This window comes from Ischnura elegans, chromosome X (genome assembly GCF_921293095.1).
Source record: "Ischnura elegans chromosome X, ioIscEleg1.1, whole genome shotgun sequence".
Taxonomy (NCBI): domain Eukaryota; kingdom Metazoa; phylum Arthropoda; class Insecta; order Odonata; family Coenagrionidae; genus Ischnura; species Ischnura elegans.
In genome coordinates this window covers 41326543-41347957 of record NC_060259.1, presented here as the reverse complement: position 1 = coordinate 41347957, position 21415 = coordinate 41326543, and the positions used below count along the sequence as shown (strand labels likewise).

The 21415-nt window shown below is 37.1% G+C and overlaps 1 protein-coding gene across 4 annotated transcripts; it reads right to left on the bottom strand.

Moving 5' to 3' along the window:
• Positions 1 to 2979: 2979 nt before the first annotated feature.
• On the bottom strand, positions 2980 to 21267 carry LOC124171919 (6-phosphofructo-2-kinase/fructose-2,6-bisphosphatase-like). Of its 4 annotated transcripts, XM_046551335.1 has the most exons (12): positions 21158 to 21266; positions 19581 to 21059; positions 15560 to 15682; positions 13953 to 14116; positions 13716 to 13850; positions 9250 to 9403; positions 7966 to 8069; positions 7662 to 7880; positions 6117 to 6354; positions 5631 to 5758; positions 5347 to 5430; positions 2980 to 3223 (listed from the first exon to the last, which is right to left on the bottom strand). In XM_046551335.1, the coding sequence occupies exons 2-12, from the start codon at positions 19669 to 19671 to the stop codon at positions 3206 to 3208; spliced, it is 1458 nt and encodes a 485-aa protein (XP_046407291.1). In that variant the 5' UTR covers positions 19672 to 21059; positions 21158 to 21266; the 3' UTR covers positions 2980 to 3205. The 4 variants fall into 4 exon arrangements, with proteins under 4 accessions (XP_046407291.1, XP_046407292.1, XP_046407290.1 ...); XM_046551336.1 differs by lacking the exon at positions 5347 to 5430 and having other exon boundaries at positions 21158 to 21267; XM_046551334.1 differs by lacking the exon at positions 2980 to 3223 and having other exon boundaries at positions 3919 to 5430.
• Positions 21268 to 21415: the final 148 nt, after the last annotated feature.

Below are 21415 nucleotides of genomic sequence, written 5' to 3'. Positions count from 1 at the left end.
TATACCTCCTTTACTTACTTTCAGTTTGCTCTTGGTTCAAATCAGCCACAGTGAGACATCGAAAGCACAAGTGTGTGCCCATGGCCAACTATGCATACCTACTTTTGATGAAGAGATGTAAACATGAGATGAGATGTAAACATAAACACGAAAGAAGGCTTGCATAGTCAGTGGTCTGCAACAATCGCTCTTTCTTTGTTTTACCCTCCTCAAAGCATATCCGCTGGTATACAACTATGTACCTCCTAGATTGAAGGCAATGAGACATATTGATCACTAATTATTGCTGCAAATGAAAAGCATACTGGGGAGATAATATTTATTTGGTGACTGATGAGATTTGTATTTTCATTCCTTGGTTCATTTATTTTGATTTGTGACTCAAGTCTATTGCCTGAAACATCTTCCCAACAATAGTTAACGAAACATATATGCATAGTTGGTAATCCTTAAATTCAAACACCTGTGTTGCTGGCTATTATTTTTGATTGATTAGAAAAGGGAGTAGGTAGATTTGGTTAGATATGACAGTATTAAAGTATAGCGGGACTAGCCACGGTGATAACTTTTTACGGAGTCACCCGCAATGCACAAATAGTGCGAAAAATCCACAGAGGAAAAATCGTTCGCTGTGGAAATTTGTGGACTATACCGGACTAGGTGGTCGGAAATCGAGGGATCCGGGTTCGAATCCCGGTCAAGGCAAATGATTTTTCCTCTGAGGATTTTTTGCAAGATATGACAGTCTTTGCTGGTAGCACGAAAGAAGTATGGAAAAATAGAAAGAAAATGGAATTATCTTTATTTTAAACAGAAAATTAAATAAATAAATAATATGAAGTCCCTGGCCAAAAAAAATACTCTCATGCCTTGTTTCATGCAAGGGATGTGTTCCTTGGGGTCTTAGTCCTAATCAAATTTGCATCATTAACCCTTTTAGTGCAGTGGGCTGATATTTCAGCTTTTGCCGCTTGGGCGAAAAGTGTGGCGGGCTGATGTATTGGCTCTTACATAGTCCATTGTTTAATTTGCTATAACTTATTACATTGATATATTTTAATTCAGTAAACGTAAAAATATTTTGTCAATATTAACCAGTTTAACCTTTATAATTTAAAAAATGCTTGTGGATATGCAATAAAATAGCTTTGAGTTGTTTTTTTCCTTGTTGCCACATTTTATGAAAATACCCTCCAAATTTCTCGCTAGTACCCCAGGAAGAAGGATAGCACTAAGAGGGTTAAGAAACCACTTTAACAGTGGAAGATAGCATAGGTGTTGGTATTGAATTTCTTATGAATCATATATATTCTTATTAATAGTCTTGGAAAAACATATTAATAAAAATTTTATAGTCTAGAATGTCTTAAAAGATAGTAGGTATGCATTCAAAGATATTTTTTCTCATTAAAACTTTTGTATATGCTTTATAAATTCCTTCCTTTTGTGCTAGTGGGCTAACATCTGGGGAAAAATGCATGCTATCTCAGGGGTTTGTAATGTATTGCTGGCAGTTGACGAATTTTGTAGGTGTCAGTATAGAGGCCTGAGGGTGGGATGAGGGAGTAAAGAAATCCACTCGGGTGCAGCCTTAGTGGTAGCCAGGTAGACGGGGAAGGCAATAACAAGATTGATTTTATTTGTGGACATAAGTAGTTGAGTCTTCTTTTCAGCAGGGTGATTGGTGAGGGGATGATCAATGAAATTTTGTATTGCTGGCATAGGATGATGGAATGAGCCCACTGCGAGCAATCTTTACTTATTTATGGCTACACAAAATAGGATGCCACTAATATGATGGTGGCTCTCACTTCAGGGTCGGCAAGTTGTCGATGGAGTGGAACAAGTTTGGTGAGGGAAGGTTGGCATAGGGCATAGTGGCAAATTCGGTGTGGATGTGCCACCCATTAATTAGGCACTGTATCCAGGGATAGGCACTTTCTTTAGAATGAGGAATGTTTATGACTTGAGAAGGGAGGGCAGTTCCCCATCAATCCCCTGGGAATGGCATAGTTCCTCATAGTCTACGGCTTGTGTAGCCTCCACAAAACAGACAAGGTGCCAGTCACAAAATTCTTGGCCCATGCTCCGTGATGGATATCCGTTGAATGCTCGTCTATGAAGTCAAGGTGGTAGAATTTGGAGGAGGTAATCTTATTAGATTTTTTCCTGAAGGTGAATATTGAATGCGATTTTATATTCAGTAAAAATTGAGAAGTTAAGCCATCTAATACATTTGGAAGAGGTGAACTGTGCTTCATATAGCCTAAACTTTGAAAGGAAATTGAGTGAAGATACCAAACGATTTCCAACAGGAGTCTGCCAGCTGCTATAGTACCACTACCATGGTAAAATTTGAGGTGTTAGTATAGAGGCCGGAGGGGCTGGGGTGATTTGAGGAGAGCAATGTAGGTAAGGGTATGTCTGTTAAGGTGCAACTCAGTGCTTGAAGGGGGTGATGCAGATGATATTTCATCACCCTGCAAGGAAGACAATGGAATAGAGCATACCATGTTCATTATGTCGTCAGCTAATATATGTACTATGCATGTTGGTATGATTAACTGCAAAGCACCCGAGGCTGGTTGAAGTCTCTCACACATATGGCTGTCACTTGATTGCCAGGAAAACCAGTTTCTGCAGTCTCTGTGTACGGGTGGTGCTATTCCCCTGGTGCCAAGGTTTTTCCATACCTTGGCAACCAAGCCAGGCTGCAATGACAGCTAACTGGTGGACCCTAATGGTTGAGCTTTGAATTTGAAGCTCCCCCACTCAGGCCATTTTGTACTTGTCATTGATCAAATTGGTACTCATTTCATGGCAATGGCAAGTATTTGAGCTTAACAAACAGAAAATGCATACTCAATGCCATTAGATGATACATAATTGATATAACTACACGTGTATAATTTGAAAGCCTCATCTGAGGTATTTGATTTCGTATTGTATTAAGTACTAGGAGGTTGGTAAACCAATCAATAAGGATTATTTGCATTTTAATGATCAAAAAATGGAGAAAAATCTCAACATCTTCACAGTTATCACTATATGCACAAACATGAGAGACTAATCGCACAAAATCAGAGGTGCGGATATACTATCAACTCTCCATTATCCGTACCAAGGAGTGCAGACTAAGACACGGATTATCAGTGAAAGACGGATAACAAAAAGTCATAGGAAATGCTGTTATGGTATCTTCTCTTCATACTTTTTTCTTTGTCTAAAAAGAAGAAAATGACATTCATAATTCACGAAATGGTTACCAGATGGTAGAGAGTGAACATTTGTAGGAGTATGGATACAAGTTATAGTTTGCTTTTGGACAAATAGAATTTGGATTAAATTTCTGCATCAGTTCATTGGTAGACAATCCACATGGTGAAAAGACATCCTAATATCATGAGAGACAACTTAGTAATTTTCCACTCCTATTCATTCAGAGAGAAAATATGTGAATTACATTGGGTGCTTTCCATTCATCGACACACGTCGACACTAGTCAACTTGCGTCGCGGTTTTCGTGTTCCATTCTGTGTGTCGCCGACTGTTGTGACACAAGTCAACAAATGATTACACGCCGGAATTGGAGAGTTATAAACAGTTACCGCGAGTCGACACGAGTCCAAGGGCGAGTCGCATGAATGGAAAGCACCCATTGAAACCATCTCAGTCAAATAGTGAGAAAATTAGTTCTCCATCTTTTCATGAACTTAACAGGGACTAAAATCCAACAGCATATTGACAAAATATCCATACCTTTCATTTGAAGTAAAGAACACTTGAGGAGGAAGAAGCTGACAATATACTGTACAATGTTAATGGTAAGCAAATGGTGGTAAAATTTGTGGGTGCAGCACATTCTCTTAATGCAACTATCACTATAATAAAGAATCATTACTGCAGAACAATCATTCCTCAATTTCACCAGAAGTTTTATTACATAAAACATTTAAATTTACATATTATAAGAACAGTATCACATAAAAATTACTTTGCAAAAAATATATCGTTCCAAAATAATATTTTGCACACAGCACAATACTTTTACATGCAGATCACTCTTTACCAGAGAAAATCAATAAAATTGAAGTGATTACCCTCGATTCATACCCCTCTTCTTCTATTGCAAATCCAGTAGAGACATGGCAGTGCATTGTGATTTTAACATCCTTTACTCTTCAAATCAATTCCTTGGGTTACAAGCACATGCAAACACTTGGCCACACACTATATTACATACGACTACCGATTATTATTAATAAACGCCATTGAAAAGTGGCTAATGAGAGTATAAATGTTACTTGAGAGCAAATGTTTTTGAAAGCTCAACCCATTATTGAATACCTGCACTCCAAAACAAAAGCAAATGGATCAAAACTAAGTCTTAATCCAGTAAAAGAGTGACTACTGTAATGTCAGCCTTTACTAAATACTGAGAGGTGTTCTCATTCAAAAGTGTGACTTTTCAATTACAACTGACAGGCCATACAGCTCTACCAGTAAAATATGCCTGAGACCTGAATGGTTAATTAACATTTAAATTCTATGCATGTGTAATCCCTGCACTGTCACTAACTTACACAGTAGAAAGTACCCAATTAAAAGTTCTGACTTGCATTTTCCTCAAATGGAGAAGGATAATACATGTTACAGCAAAATAAATTTTTTCATGGCAGCACCCCTGATTAATTTATATCTAAGAGTAGGGTTGCCAAATCCGCTCAGTTCAAAATTAAGACAATTGGGTTAAAATTGTAAAAAGGACTTAGTTATTCAAAATGCCATGATATTAGCACTCCTCCATCACCACTACTCTTTCTTCAAAAAGAGACTTCTTAGTGTTATACAAACTGAAATAGCACACTTGATCATCACATTCATGATTTTCTTTAATGCTTTAAAATCATTTCTGGGCCATAAATTGAGAGCTAAAATTGAGAACACTATCTGGAACATAAATTGAGAGCAATTTCTGGACCATAAATTGAAAACCATTTCTGGTCCATAATTAAAAACTAAAATTGAGTACATGTCCACATAAATGAGGATGCATGGCAACCCTATTTAAGAGGTACCTAAGGTACTAAAAACAACCTATTTCAAAAATCTAACAGCAGAGATTACTCATTAACACTTGTCAATGATCACCTATTCTTCAAAATATTCATTCATATTAAATACATAGTGACCTAATGCGACAGAGTAAGATATTCTAAAACCATCTCCAGAGTGAAAGTAAATGGAAGAGATTATTAAACATGTGAAATTAGCTTAGAAAAATGTTAAATTAGAGGATTTTTGCATGCTAATCAACATTCATTTGATCATTTCTTCATTACTGACTTCTATTTGCCAGTAGTCATGAGTATCATAGTGAGCAGGGACAGTTAGCAGGGCATCATCTGCTGTGCGCCCAGGTGAGCAGTTCTGAAAATGCACGAAAAGATGCGTTAGGCAGTAATGAAGCAGTGATACTAGAAATTGAACAAAAATCTCATTTTCCTATGATCATATACTAACTCAATTACATTTTTATTTACAAACACTCATACAGGCAATCCTTATACATGAATTGAATGGTATAATTTTTTTTATCTTGACAGACTTTGGTCTGTAACACTATTTACCTTTGGTTTTTTTCTGTAGGTATCAACACACTCAACTGGTAACTTTGTAAATTCCACTTGATAGTCGTAACCTTTGCTGGACAGCTTAACAATGGTATGTAGTGGGACATCCAAATATGGTACCTCTTCTGTAAATTAGAAAAAATGCAATTTTTGTATTACAAAAATGCCCATTCCACAAAAAACCAATTTTTTTGTATTACAAAAATGCCCATTCCACAAACAACCAATTATGCAAGTGCATGATAAATTCCCCAACAAATTATTTTCCAACACAAAAAAGCTAGCACTAAACCTCATTCAATGTGTAAAATTGATGGTGCAAACTCATTTTGGATTTTCTTTATAAGCCCAAAATGCTTATCCCAACTCACTACATGTACCCTTTGCAAATTTACTTTATCCACTGTATATCCTTTCATAAAGTAAGCCTGATAAAAATTCACATGTGCACTCACTTCAAAGTAAAAAAAAAAAGTGGCTCACCAGGAGATTTGTTGAGAAAATATCCCAGAACAACCCGCAGAACTGCTTGATGACTCACAACCAACACACCATCACCACTCTGCTCGAGCTCCAGCAAGAGTGGTTCCACTCGAGCCATGATGTCTGCATAAGATTCACCCCATGGGTAACGGTAGTGGAGTTTATCCTCATCCCTCCATGCAAACTCACGTGGGTATTGCTCTTGCATCTCTTCATAACTCATTCCCTCACACACCCCCTGTCACAAATATAACACATCAACCACCTGAGTTATCTGCCTTGATTCAACTTGTACACATCAGTGCATTACCCAATCAACTGATGTAAAGAAATGAGATACAAGACGAGGATGGGAAAATAAGAACGGAAAAGGATATCAATTAATAATCCTTCCATGGCCATGAATAAATCAGCTCCCCATGGCCATACTATACATATAATGGCCAAGTAAGGGGCTTTGGTTAATCTCTTTCAATTCAAAGGAGATTGCCAAATTTGTAACTTTCCCACTTAGCTATTGAAAAACTCATTTCATTCAAGGCAAAGGAAGTTTAGGGAGGAGAATGAATAGTGAGAAGAGTAACACCTCATGAACTTTCTTTTATTCACAAAGATATGAAGATGATTGGAATGCTATTAAGAGAGATGAAATGTTTCCAGAGTCCATATAACTGTCATAATTGTATTTACAATCAACATAGGGCCTATTAAGTACTTACTAAAATTTCTTTTATTAATTGAAGTGATGGTTAACATCTATTCCCTACATAATGAAAATACAAGAAGTAGGCATCAAATCTGCAATGTTAAGATTAGTAATTCCGATTTCATTACGAGAAAAGGCTCTTCAGCTACAAGATCAGAGCAAAAGACATTTAGATTTCCTGGTCAGTATGAAAACAGCAAAAATACTCACATTCCACATTGATCATAAACATTTTTCAGGGACCTCTGGAGAATTTCTCATGTCAATACATGAAAACCATCTAAATTATCAAAAACTCTTAGCAGTGCAGTTTTCTTAACAATGACATGGAAAATTACACAGATTGGCAAAATCAGTTATCTTTGAATTTGAATTCTAGCAACATATGCCAATGCTTCTATCATCACAGGATGGAGCACATTATGGATTGAGGTAAATTAAAGAAAAGGGCCTTAACTGTTACATGCATGCATTAACTTTGAACTTCATGCATGATGTAGAGATCTGTGATTTTCAATTAACGACTCCTACACATTAAGTATGTAACATACTGTATTTTGCAAGAAATACCAACTAAGGAATAAAAAAATGGCAAAAAATATGACAGAAATCCAAATGTTTTTTGTTTCGAGGAATAGAAACATATGTCATCTAAATAAGTTTCATGTAGCAGTTAAAATGAATGCCTTTCATGGAGAAAAACACTTAAAACAACTGACCCACCAATGATTTGCAAAGTTCAAGGCTGGTAGGGCTTACTGCCATCAAATTATATGATTTCAACCAAATCTAATTAATGCCAAATATGTAATACTGCATAGCATATTCAATGCACTTACAGCATTCAGCTCATTCAGAGCAGCCCAATGCTCCACAGAGGCAGTAATTCCAGCAACTGTTTGATGAGTTCGGCGTTTCTCACTCGTCCAGATGTGAAGACCAGGAGGGGGAGAAGCATTGATGTGGCGAGCCAATGAAGCGGCATACTGTCGGCCTCGGGGCGACAAATCAGCATCCCCTCCAATGCGCCCCAAAACATTGAACTCACTCTCTCCATGCTGAGGCCAATCATAGAAAACAATGTAAAACTCGATATATTTAAATGAATCACTAATAATTGATGTTAATGCCAGCAAAACTTACCCTTGAAAAATACATCGTCTTAGGAGTGGGCTGGTAGCTTGACAAGAATGACAAGATTCTACTCTGAAGATGCCCTTTCAGTTTGTGGGCAAGGATGCTCTCACCTGTGCAATAGAAAATAATTATTAAAATATTGAAAATATAAATTGAAATTACAGAAATCAAAGTGAAAATTATGTTCATCAATCCAGCAAGGTAGAGCAATGAAAATGGAAACACTTATAAATTATTACACATGAATAACGTTTAATAAAGCCCAATTCTATAACAATGAAGCCAGGAAGACAGCTAAAAAATATAATTAATGAAACTGATTACCAAACAAAAAGCGTGACCCTAAAATAACTGTAGGTTAAGGAATATCAGTATAAAATGGAAGATACAGTTTAATATTCATTATTTTCATGTTTAAGGTGTTTAATATTTCTCCACTGAAACACAAGGAACTCAATTGAATATACAGGAGAAATTGGAGACTCTTTAAGCAAAGGCCTACATGGTTACTATGTACCTACAAAGAGTATTCACAATTATTTGTTTGGATGAATCAACACTTCACAGTTACCATTTACATGTAACCTTAAGAGATGGGTTGAGTAGCATTTTTCAGGAATTTGAACATCAGATTCACACACCAAATTTTTTCGAATACCTCATTCAACTATCGAATACTGTACAGGCACTTTTCCTCCAAAAGGAGATAAGGAGAATCATGGATGATATGTGCTGTGCATTCGATGTTCCAATTGTTAATATATTCGTGTCCTTGAATATAGAATAGTGTAAAAAGCTCATTATTTGAGGTATTTGGAGATTTGAATATTTGAATGTCCCATCCCTAGAAATATTTGCTGCTTGCGCTAGGTTCATATGTATATACCAAAGAGTATGAGCAACCATTCATGCAATTATTGCCAATGAATTATTTTGGAATAATTAATTTTATATTTATGCTCTAGCAAATACAAATCCATTAAACACGCATAACACCAAATTACTTGGGAATTGTAGAAAACATTAGTTACAACAGAAGTGGCTGGGATATGCAAAGACTTGTATATTTTCACTGGCTATTAGTACAAAGAGAGAACCAAGGGTCATGTTTATGTGGCCTATCAGCAAGACTAGCCCTACTCCTCCCATTTCATACAGTTTTCACAAAGAAATACCCTCTACAACACGCTGTATTCTTTATCAACCATCACCTAGCCTATAGAGTTGACTACCACGATACAAGTAAATATCAATGAAAATGTACTAATAACATGCAAGTAAGGTTCTTACCGGCATTAGTAATTTTGATGTAACTCAAATCACCTTCATTCTTGTTATTTATTGTCTCAAATAAGTTGTAATAATGCTTTATTCTCATCTGGAAATCATTAATGGCCTTTTCTCTACTCATCTCTTTATAGTCAGGACTGTTGAGTCTTGTTTCCTTTATGAGAGAAATACCAGACTTGCATTAAGAGTACAGTCATGACCATCAATGACACCACACATTTTCAAGAGAATGTTGTACTAACAGGTGAGGTAGTGGATAACATGAAATGGGAGATTAGGTTCATGATGCTAAAAGTTATACTACTAATTTGTCCATCATACATACTTCACAAAGTATTTAAGGAAGCCTCCTTGGAAATTCTATTCAGTAAAAAGATTAGCTGAGCCCTGACCACTTGGCTTGCATGGATTGATCCCAGGAAACCATTTCTGATGCCTCCCTGTAATAATTGTATCAGTCCAGCACTTAATGCAAGACTTGTAAGCAACCAACAGGTTACAAACAAAAAATAACTGAAAATGCCCGAGGACAGCAGTTATTTTCCTCACCCATTTGAAAACTCAAGATGACTCTACCAGCATCTTTTGGTAGAAAAGTATGTATCCTTCATTAAAATACTTGGAAATATGATGGAGAACAAATAAAATTTTCCTGATAACAAATGAAGCACAAGGTGTGCACAATCATGGTCCTCGTGTGTTTCAGTTTTAATGTCTTTTGTTGAGCTTTTGGCATGATTGGGGAGGATTCTAAAAAGTAGGAAAGTGTCATTATTACTTATTTTATGCATTTGATAGTAGATGCACTTATGATGCAATCCTGAGATCAGATGGTGGTGTGAATGTAAAATTTTCACAGACAGCTGAAGCAATTTTAGCAAAATGAAATTACTGAATTATATTATCAATGCAACCTGGAGCTTCCATTGGTATCAAAAGTACAGTGGAACCTAGTTAAAGCGAGTACGGACTATTACGAGACCCCCTCCATTATGAGAGATAGCAGAGGCACCATCAATTGACCCTATAATTGGCACATAAAAAAATTCGTTTTTACGAGGTCCTTTTGGTGTTGGCATTTGCCATAGCGAGAGTTTCCATCGCCGGAAGATCTTAACCAAAAGCCCCTAATCTCTGTAACTTCTGGCGATTGTTAGAAATAAAGTTAACATGGAGTGCTTAGTCTCAAATTCATGTAGTAAACTGTTGTTCGATAAATAAGTAGTTCATTTAGATGAAAATATTGTGGAATTAACATTCGGGAATCCTAGATCTTCTTTTGTTCCTCAGGCGGCAGAAAGCAGTCGGCAGTATACCCGCACGTCCGTGAGTTGCATGAATAGAGAGCATTTGAAGGTAGACACCATGGCCAAAATAACTCCTAAGCAAGAAAATAAAAATGATAGAGTAATACGAGAGTGGCGTAATTAATTTATCTTCCTATTCGCTCTTCACAATTTAAAAAAAAAAAAAACACTAAAGCGCCCATGGAATGCTGATCATGAAGAGTTAGGAGCTTTGTTTGGGTGGTTTAGCCCACTTCAACCTTGGGGAACTTCTGAGAAAGGGGCTATGCCTAAGGCGAAAGCGGAGTATTTCAGGGATAGATTGAGAATTGAGAACTTCCAGAGTTCGGAAGGTTGGTTATACTAATTCAAAGCACGAAAGCATTATCTCCCTTCATAATTGCTGGTGATGCCTGCAGTGTAAACTCAAAGTCGTGGAAGAAACGACTCCGATCCTAAGTATCTTAAGAAGTATTCCCCTTGATGTATAATGTAGATGATACGGAACTCTTTTTATAACCTACTCCCCAACAAAGTCCAGGCAGTACGAGGTATTTCTTGCAATGATACTTCTATAGGTAGGTAGTGCGCCTTCCCGATAGCATATGTGAAGAGCTGATGCTGCACTTTTAGTTTCTTTAATTAGATAAATTCTGCATACCTTTTTCATGTTTTGCAGTCATTATTGAGAATGTTAAATCAATAAATTCATACTCGTAAGCTTTGTTGGCCTTAGGGTCCATCAGATGCGTAAGCCTTTATGTTTCTTGGTTGCATACCGTATAAGCGTGTGTAAGAGCTGCACACGTGTAAGAGATGCACCCCTATTTTGAGCATCGAAGCTAAAGAAAAAAATTTTTGCAGCATTTTTTTAATCCTATCGCGTGGTGTTGCAGACGTATGCCTCAACTTTCGACAGTTATCAAAATTTCCTCGAGATTCTTAATATGGATAATGAAGATATTACATTTGATGATAGAAAAAGTCTTCCGAGGCAGGATTGTTCTACAACCTTCCACCGTTTTCGTCTGCAGAAACAAATGCAATACGTTTTTTCACATAACTGCCGCTTAACATACAGGAACAATAAACATACACCATTGGAAGCACTCAGGCTCCACTTCCGGTAAAGCAACAATTCGCCATAGCGAGTGTTTATTGGAGCATCTGGTCTTGTTTTATCGAGGTTGCACTGCAGTTCTCAACTGAGATATTCCCATCATTTCATAGATTGAAGAGTAGTTTATATTCAATGAGTGGGGAGGACTGAACGTGGCAATGAAGAACATAGGCCTGATGAGTCAGGGGTGGTGATCTGTTGAGTATGCCTGCCTTACATCAGCTGTAACCTTGGTTTAGAAGAATGAAGCTCTGCAGCCAGAAGCCTTCCTGTGCATGCCTGCATTCTAAGCTCCCTCAGTGAGGCACATGGCCAGCCAATGGCATTCACTCTGATTTCTTCCAACAATAAAAATTAGTACAATTTTAGACATGAATTCATTTCTGAATGTATACCTATGCCAGTAAATACCAGTGGAAGGTAGAGTTCAACCATGGTGACAGTAAAGTAATTTTAATACACCAACTGTCAATTGGTCATTCAATGTTTAGAAAAAAATCATTGCTTAATCATATACAACTTGTGAATAACTCGAAAAGTGAAGTTGTGATGATCAGAATTTCAATGTCATTCAAAAATCCATTTTCCAACAATTTATGCATCATTAAAATTTGGCCCTTTAAATCCAAGAGTTCAAAAAAGTTAAGAGTTATGATTGAGTATGGTCTAAAAATGTTGGATTTACTATCTTCCAATCAATCAAATTAAATTCTATCACTGCATTACTAGCAATTTATTTCTCTTCATTACTAGGTTGCTCATAATTAATCTCATAATTTCACTTAATGCTCTTAAATTGATACAGATGACAGTGATTTACATGCCCATGTATTTAATTGTCCTTAAACTTTAACTTGGTGTGGATTGTGGCTATGCTAAAGCTATCATGCCTTTCATAATATATTGTTGTTCCGTTAACAAGAACAATCGAGAGCTTATAATACCACATATATTATTCATAATTGTGGATAAACATCATTTCTGCAAGTTTAAACATTGAAAATAGAAATCATCATTACCACAACATGCATGCATGTGGTGAAATGGAAAGTTATCTCTGAAAATCAGTGAGATACCTGTGGTTATGATTCGTTATGGTTTTAGGCCCCAAACTTTAAAAGGATCAATATCAGATAAAATTGAGAATCCAAGACTGACTGGAAAACACCCACTTTTTGAGGTTGGACTTCAACACCCCAAAACCTAAAAATCGTATGAAAATTAAAATATACAAACAAAATAACATTCTTAAGTATTCGTCATTTAAGTCCCAAATACCCTGGCTTCGTACGTATAAAATTCCAATAATTAAGTTCTAAAACATTTTGAATTAAATACCTATATTTAATTAAACAGGCATAAAAAAGCATCGTCAAAAGTAAGGATGTTTCAATGAGTCTTTCAACCCCAGCAGAATGCACTTAATAATCAACTATTAGTCCTTATTTACTGGACTGGCAATACAAAAAAGGAACATATTTTCACTGTTCACTTCCAAAAATTGCACACGAACGAACACTAATAAAAAGTCCTGCACTGAAATATAGCAAGTACATTTTAAGAAGGCTTCACCCTCATCTCTTTAAGATACATAGTTAACACAACATTCAAGGTTTCAGGAGAGGTTAATATCACAATATAAATCTTTTACGTCTGTGTGCATGAAAATGGGGGTCATTCCACCTTCATTGGGGATATACATATATGTAATATAATGGAAGAATTTGTATAAGAATGAGGTAGGTAACAAGAGATTTCCAGAAATCAAGAAAAAGCAAACTATGAACAGGATGGCTCATAGATACCCATTTTTCAAGGATTACATACTCATTGGTCATATATTTAACTTGATACATTCTAATTTCAGTTAATAAGTCCTTAAAGTGTAAAAATTTGGCCACCAAATTCATTCACGCTTGCCTCAGCCACTATTGCATTACCCTTGCCATGAAAAAATACGGAAATTGTATACAGAGTACAAGAGTAGAAAATAAGTATTCCTGTTCACAGTTTTCACCTCATATAATTTAATATATGTAGAAAATAAATAGTCGAATTACCTCCATATTTCTGGCCAGAATGGTTTCATCATCCACCGTTGATTCAACGAACAGAACTTTCCAGCCCATTTGATCATGGAACATCTGATTAATACTTTGCCTCCGTGATCTGGTTGAATTTGTCCCATCAATTATCTGTAAAGCAAATGCAAAAGATATTTTACAACTCTTTCTAACCACAGCACAAGTGGGTGAGAGGAAACCTGAAAATGTAGCTGTCATATATGATGCTCTTACCGCAACTTCACCATGCTGCGATGTTACCCAGTTGGCAGCATCTCTCATCGCTTCTAGAGCACATTTTTTACGTAATTCCATAGCTTCTTCATTTTCAGGACAAAAAAAGTCATGGTTGTCATATTGCTCCATCCACTTCCGGCGATATTCACTTACACTGAAAACTATGACGACCAAAATTAGAGACTTAGGTAACATTTATGGGTGATGACTGACTTAAACTAAGAATTATAGAGTTATGGAGATGAGAACTCACATTTCTCCTAAAAGAAGAGTGCATAACTAAATTCAAATCCTATTTATACAGAATGAAATACTTTCCGCAGTAACTAAGTGAAAAATCCATTTACATTGCTCTATTTGATAATAAATATGCAAATCTCTTTCAAGGTTTGCTTTCAAATCAATGAAAAAAGGAATTTCTTTGATGATTCACAGCATTCATCAAACATCATGATTTTCCAGAATGATCTGTGACCAAATGGCTATACTAAGGGCAGTAACGTGTTAAAATCTTATGTGATAAATTTTATGCCTGCATAAAAAAGGATTAAATCTATGTTAAAGTATAGTTTTGGATGAGGGAAAGTTACAATCACTTTTTCAATGACCGTCTATATTTACTTCTATCATACTAGCATCTTATTTACAGACAATTGGTATCCATAATGGATTGGCACCTGCATCTTTCATCTAGTGGTATTATTTCTACCAGATTCAAAAATACACTAAAAGATGGATTAGGCTGTCCAAACCTTAGGCACACCATATTTGTGACGATTTGAAAAGAAAATAGTGCACAGTTTTTCATTAAGAGCCTCATTTTCCCAGCATGGTAATGTGCAGCCACATGGCTACGGTGGGTGGAAATGGCTTAAATCAGCACGTTTGCCTGGGTCAGAAATATTTACATCCTAGTATTTCCCTGGATATTTTAATTAAATTTAAGTGAGTTTACTTGAATTCAGAAATATGCACTCAAAATGTAACCTTACAATTTTAAGTATGAGATTGTTGATAACTATAAGTTGTGCAAGCTGCATGAAAATATGTACTCTGTGGGCCATATGCCCAACTGTGGAGTGAGTGTTGCCGACTCCTGCTCTATGCGCAGGTTCTCAAACCATGAGAAATATATAATTTTATGAAAAATCATTAGTTTTAGATGTACAGGCATATTGATAAAATAGTGATTAGTAAGCAATTATTCTACTTCATTTCTATTCTAAAATTATCTTAAGCACAAATCCACTACAGCAAAAAATAAAAAAATATTCTCCATGAATATCTAAGTGCTTTTTCATATTCCCACTCTAGCAAGTTTTCACAGCTGCACTGGTATTATGGTTGGCACTAACTATGCGCAACTCATTAGGTGATTGATCATGACATCATTCCCTTTCACAGGATATATATATAAATATATATACATATAAGACTACAATATGTGCATGGGAATTCGTAGTTTCCACTTACTCTCAATTAAACAATGAAGGGTGACTAAATATTCAATTTGCTCATCATAATTAGCTTCATACACATTCCAGAAGTAGTTAGCATTTTCAAGAACTATGACATGAAAGTTACAAAAACTGTGCACACATTACCTCTAGCAGAATGTCCTATCCAGCTCAGGTACCTGGCAAGGCTGTGAGCAATAGCTGTTTTATTTCGAGCTGGAAGACCAACCAGGGCAACAAGCAGGGGCACAAACTGTTTCGTAGTTGACCCTGCAAAATTTTCAATCCATTGCAATACTCCGAAGAGATTTTTCCAATAAAAAATGATTTAAAAAAAAAATCAATATACCGGAAAAATCAATGAATCTTTCCTGAACTGTAAAACTTCTCACCTCTCTGCAGAAAATGAATCACGTACGTCATACCCTGAGAAGGGGTAAAACATGCAGGCAACTGGAAGTTTGCAAATATACATTATCCAGGGTGAGCTTAAGGCAATGGTGCTACCAATCAGCAAAATTACAACCTAAGTCTAAATTGCAACACACAAGCAACTACTTGCCCAAATTATCCCAAAAGAGGTCGACATTACATACAATTACAACCCCAGGATTGGTTTACTTTGACCTTCCTTATCTCTCTATCCCATGGCAGTTTTTTTATGTACTTCCCTAAATCCTTCATAACCTGTCCCAAATACCCCTTGGTTTTGCTTGTGGGATACTAATTTCAATATTTCCCTCTATTAAGTTCCCCATATAATTGATGCATGCCTCATGACATGGCCAGAGTGTGGAGCTGATGCTCAAATGACAACAGCACTGAGCCCCACAACCACACAAGCTTGTATAAAGTTGCACACAAGTGGAATTTACTGCCTAGAGTGCGACGATTGTGGTATGAAATACATCGGCAGAACGGAGAGAAGTGTTAAGATCAGAGTGAGTGAGCATCGCAACTGCTTCAAAAAGAAGAAAGATCAATCCAACTTCGCCAATCATCTATTACATGGCAAACACAAAAGTGATTTCAAGCTGGACATCCTACACTCAGAAGGAAACAGGAGGAGACTCGATGCCCTGGAAACGTTGGAGATTATACAACATTTAAAGAACAACACCCCCCTTGCCAACGAACAAGTGCTCCCCTCCCACTCCCCTCTCTTTTCCATCCCCATCAATGATCTCCTACAGTGACAACCTTTAAATTTTCAAGTGCCCATCCACCTGTGTGCCGTTAAAATTTCCAAGAACGAATGCTATGCAGTGCTTTTACCAAAATTCCCCCAGTGACCCATGTCCTTCGGGGAAATCATTAACCCATACCAGCACCTTCCACAGCCAGACTCAACGACCTTCCATAGACTATAGTGATTTAGAAAACTCAATGTACCCCGCTAATCCTCTCTTTCTTCCCCAACACCGCCACCTTCTTTAGCTCTCGTCTCCTCACCCACTTTAACCCCGCCCTCCCCTGGCTGCTCAGATACCTATCCTCACAGGAAAAACCCTCGTCCCAAATCAAGGCTGCCCCTTTCCCCCTTACTTTCCCCCCCCCTCTCACTATTCCATTCCGAGTTTAACCCTCACCCCTGCTCTTTCAACCAGTCCTTTTTCTTTCCGATAGATGTCCTCACTGTCACTTGTGTACTTTGTGTATAAATGTATGATGCAAGCAAGATCAGTCACCTGACGATGTAACCAAGTTACGAAACCCGGGTCGTGCCCATAATTAAATAACAGTGAACCTTACAAAGTTTTATTTCCTTACTTCCAATATGGAGAGGTTTCACAAAGTAAAGCCTGAAGTTATTAGCAATATCTATTTTTTGCATTAAATTAAAAAAGTGAAAAATTTCAAGCGCATGAAAATGGCTAAGTATGAATGCTGGGAAAAGCCCGTGTGATGCCATTCTGGTTCTGCCTGCCACTGCGTGAGGCCACCTTGGTGCGAGGCTATGAGCGCCGCTACGATGCAGGCTGCTAGCAGGTAGCGCTTGGCTTAAATAAGGATTATTAATACCCTAACACACTAAGGAAACGACCATAGGCAACTTTAATAGGTAATTATTAAGAGATGTTTCCCAGAGTTCTGCGCCTCATGCATGCACTGGTAATCTCAGACGATGTAAAACTCCTGACTACTTGTATAGCATCTAAGCCCCTGTGAATTCACGTGGAGTGGCATCGCATGGGCGCCAATCTGGCCTTTTTCAAATGAGGTTCAAATTGACCATTAGCATTTGTCTAAACTGGGATTTCTAAAACCAAATAATTTGTATATAATGAATACACTAATGGTGGATAACGAATCGCAATCAATAACTTTTGCTTTCTTTGATGAAGGAAAACTACCTTATTTGCCAAACGTGTCATAGACATGGGCCACAAAGGTGATGTCATCCCTAGTTTTACTGCTCAATTTCCAGTACTCTTCACTTTGAAAATGCTATGCTGTAAAGAAACCATGATCGAAAAAAATATTACCATGTGGAAAAAAACAAAGCTTTTATTTCTTCAAATCCTACCATTAAAACAGAGAGTATGGAGCCTTGAGAATCACATCCAGTGGTTGCAAGTCTCTCCAGCACTCCCTTTGTTGCATTTCCACAATTTTGGGTGTTCTCATGGTGCAATTTAAGTAGTGAATGTGCTTACAGATCAACCAGCATTGGTAAACTGTAAAGTGTAAACATGCCTTTAGAAAATGATTGCGAATGGATTTTATCTATCTCTTTTAGTTGTCTCTTTGTCCTTTGTAATAAAAATGAGGTTATAGCTATGGGTCGGCATATTCGTTTGGACAGACATTGGTAAAGTATACTGCCGTATCTGATAAGTTAGTTCATTTGTTCTCATTGACCTAATAAATGAACTAATTATATTCTATGAATTTTCAAGAGACAGCAGTACGCACTACCACTGTTTGCCCAATTTACCAGAGGTGTACATCTTGCATGAGAAGCAAAATAAGTAAAGCTGAGCTACGATAATCCACCTGCACGGAGAGGATAAACAGACAATTAAGAGAGAGATAGATAATTCATTCACAGTCATTTTCAAAAAGGCGTATTTACACAATGCAGGTAGATGAGTGAACACATTCACCATCAAAATTACACCGTGTGAACACCCAAAATTGTGCAAATGCACAAATGCAACAAAGAGAGAGTTGGAGAGACTTGCTAAGGACATGGTGGGTAGATTATACAACAAATCGTTGACCAAACGATGGATAATGAAGGCTTAATTGTATCAGGATTGTTATCAGATTCCTGAATTCAAAATCCCTAACAAAATATTCTCATTTCCCTTGTTTTCCTACTCTCTATTTTATTTTTTTTATAGTTGCATAACATTTCCGAAGAGTGAAAGACAATCAATACAAAATTATTCGAAAAAAGATTAAAATTGAGGGTGTTAGATAAACAAGGGAGAGGAAATAATAGAGCAAGATTTTTAGATAGAACAAATTGGAGTAGGCCTTCTAGTGAATTGCATAGGGAAGTGCTCGAAGGAAAGGGAGGCTCCCAGAATGCTTTCTAAGAACTCTATGGAAACCTAACTTCATCGGTAGAATACTTCAATAATAATTATAATTTCCAGTGATACTCTTTTGGGTAAACCCACGTCCCAGTTTAATTAAATGTACCAACAGCCTTGTCTCCACTACTTGAGACTTACCCAGGGTAATAAAAAGTTGGTTTTTGGACGTCAACGTTTTGCATCGTCATAAGGTCGGAGGTGTTAGAGGGGCTGAGGGTGTGAGTAAGGGAGAGTGTCTTTTTCTTCTCGAAATGATTTGAAGCCTGGATGAACTAACAACATGTCCTTCGTCTCTGTTAAAATTGTTTTAGTGCTTTCTCATGATAAGCGACTTCCTAATTGTTCTTGTTCTTAAATACTTTTTTCCAGCAAGACTTCTGAACAGGTCACATTGATATTATGGCCTCACGCAGTGTGTCCCATTCAAACAGCAGCTCCATGCTCCTTTACTCTGGTCTGTGTTGTTCTGCCTCCCTCTTACATAAACCTTGTCACACATTCAACAACTTCATACAAAACTACCAACCTATTTAAATTATACTCAGGAAAAAACATTATTACCGAAAAGAGGACTCAAGGCTACCAAATAACAATACAGTTAGCAATCCATTCAATCAACTCACCAGACTCCTTCAATGGCTGCTGGATGGTTCCCACGTGCTGTTCACTTCTACAAGAGGAGCCTTTCCTCCCATCGCCAACGTCACCAGCCATCCTAATTGTGTCCTCACAATTTTTTCTTCGACAAACTATATTACTCTCTCGCTGTAGGGTTTCAAGTGACACAAATAATGGCTTCCTCTGCTACTAAGTACCAAATTAGCTACTTGAGTCTATAAATTAATTTCAAATAAGATCTTTCCCTACTTGTTATCACTGATAATGACTGAGTAGCTTCCTACATATGAGCCAACACAAATCTTTGTTTGACAATTATAAAATAAAAAACCTTCCACAGTAAAACTGTCTATAATAAAAGGATAAAACAAATGTAAGGCAAAGGCTTATAACACTTTAATTACTGCAACGGATTCCCTCCTTGGAGAAAAATCATGCGTTGACATTTAATACATAAATCTACTTTAAAAGCAGTATTAAGCGACAGTGATGATGACCTATAATATAATCAAACCCGAAGACTTTGAGATAGTTCTCTGGAGAGAAGATTCCGATGAACTCATGAAAACTGGGGTGAAATGCTGTTACACCATGAAATACCCATGCAACCAACAAGTCGCTTGATAAATATAGTGGTTAAAAGAATGGCGAAACTTAAAAACGCTTGATCCTTACACCACCCTAGTGTAAACTAAGGCTTATTTCTTTTGCTTGACATCGAAATTAAGGACAATACTGGACTGACATCGAAATAATGAATAAACCCTAAATAAACTGCTACAGCCAAGCACTTCTAACTCGTTTTCCTTCAGAGAAGTGGTCGGAGGAGGTGTGGCGTATGAAAGACTGCAGATCAGGCCTCATGCCACCACCTACACCTAAGTTCCTTACAATCGGGGCCAGTGTTAACTTAAGAACCAAAACACAAGTTTCCAGCAGATTTAAATGAGGTGTACAAGTGCACCTTGTGGTGCTCGCGACCTTCAAACGGCTTTCACTTGATGACCGGAAACTAAGTGGCGGACACTGCTGCGATCACATTTATGTGAAAAAGTTAAAACTCGTTCATTATGTATTACATAAATAAGTTCAATCCTACTGTGTACCTACTAACGCCAGTGAGGAGACAACTAATCAAGATCAGGTATAATTTGAAAAAACTGTTACAAACTAACTAACTTCCCACGTTTCACACCAAGAAATGATGTCCTTAGGACTTAAAACATCTCCTTCACTAAGATCACATCAATGCCCTTCAAGTAGCCTTGGAGTGAACACTTTTGCCCCATCACTACGATACACCTACGTAACTACGGTAAATCACATCCACACGAGACCGTATACAATGTAGCACTTTTTTACACCAATAGCAACGTTCTTAGAAATTATCTCCCAATATCCTACACGGAAGCTAGACAACTTGAATGTTGCCTTATGTTCCAGCTGATGGAAGGTAGGCGACCGTGGCATTAAAAATTGGATCCCTAGAAAGAGTAATTATCATTGCATTGATTCACAACAAGAGTCTTAATGTACCATATTACATATATAAATAAAAACATCACATCACCGAGAAACGCACAATGTTTTGGATAGCTGAGAAAAAAATTTATTGAACGATTCAGCGAAAAACGCATGCGCTATGCTCATCTCGACTGATGCATACGATACTCCGTTCTTCGTAAGTTGACAGTGACGCTACTAACTTTGAAGGCGCTTTTTGTATCGCCCAATGAGAGAAGACGAAAATGAATCCGAAGAAATCTGTCGCCCTGTTGCCAGATATTCACAACCTTCACAACGCGAGGTCTGTCGGTCATTCTGTGATTATTTCTGACAC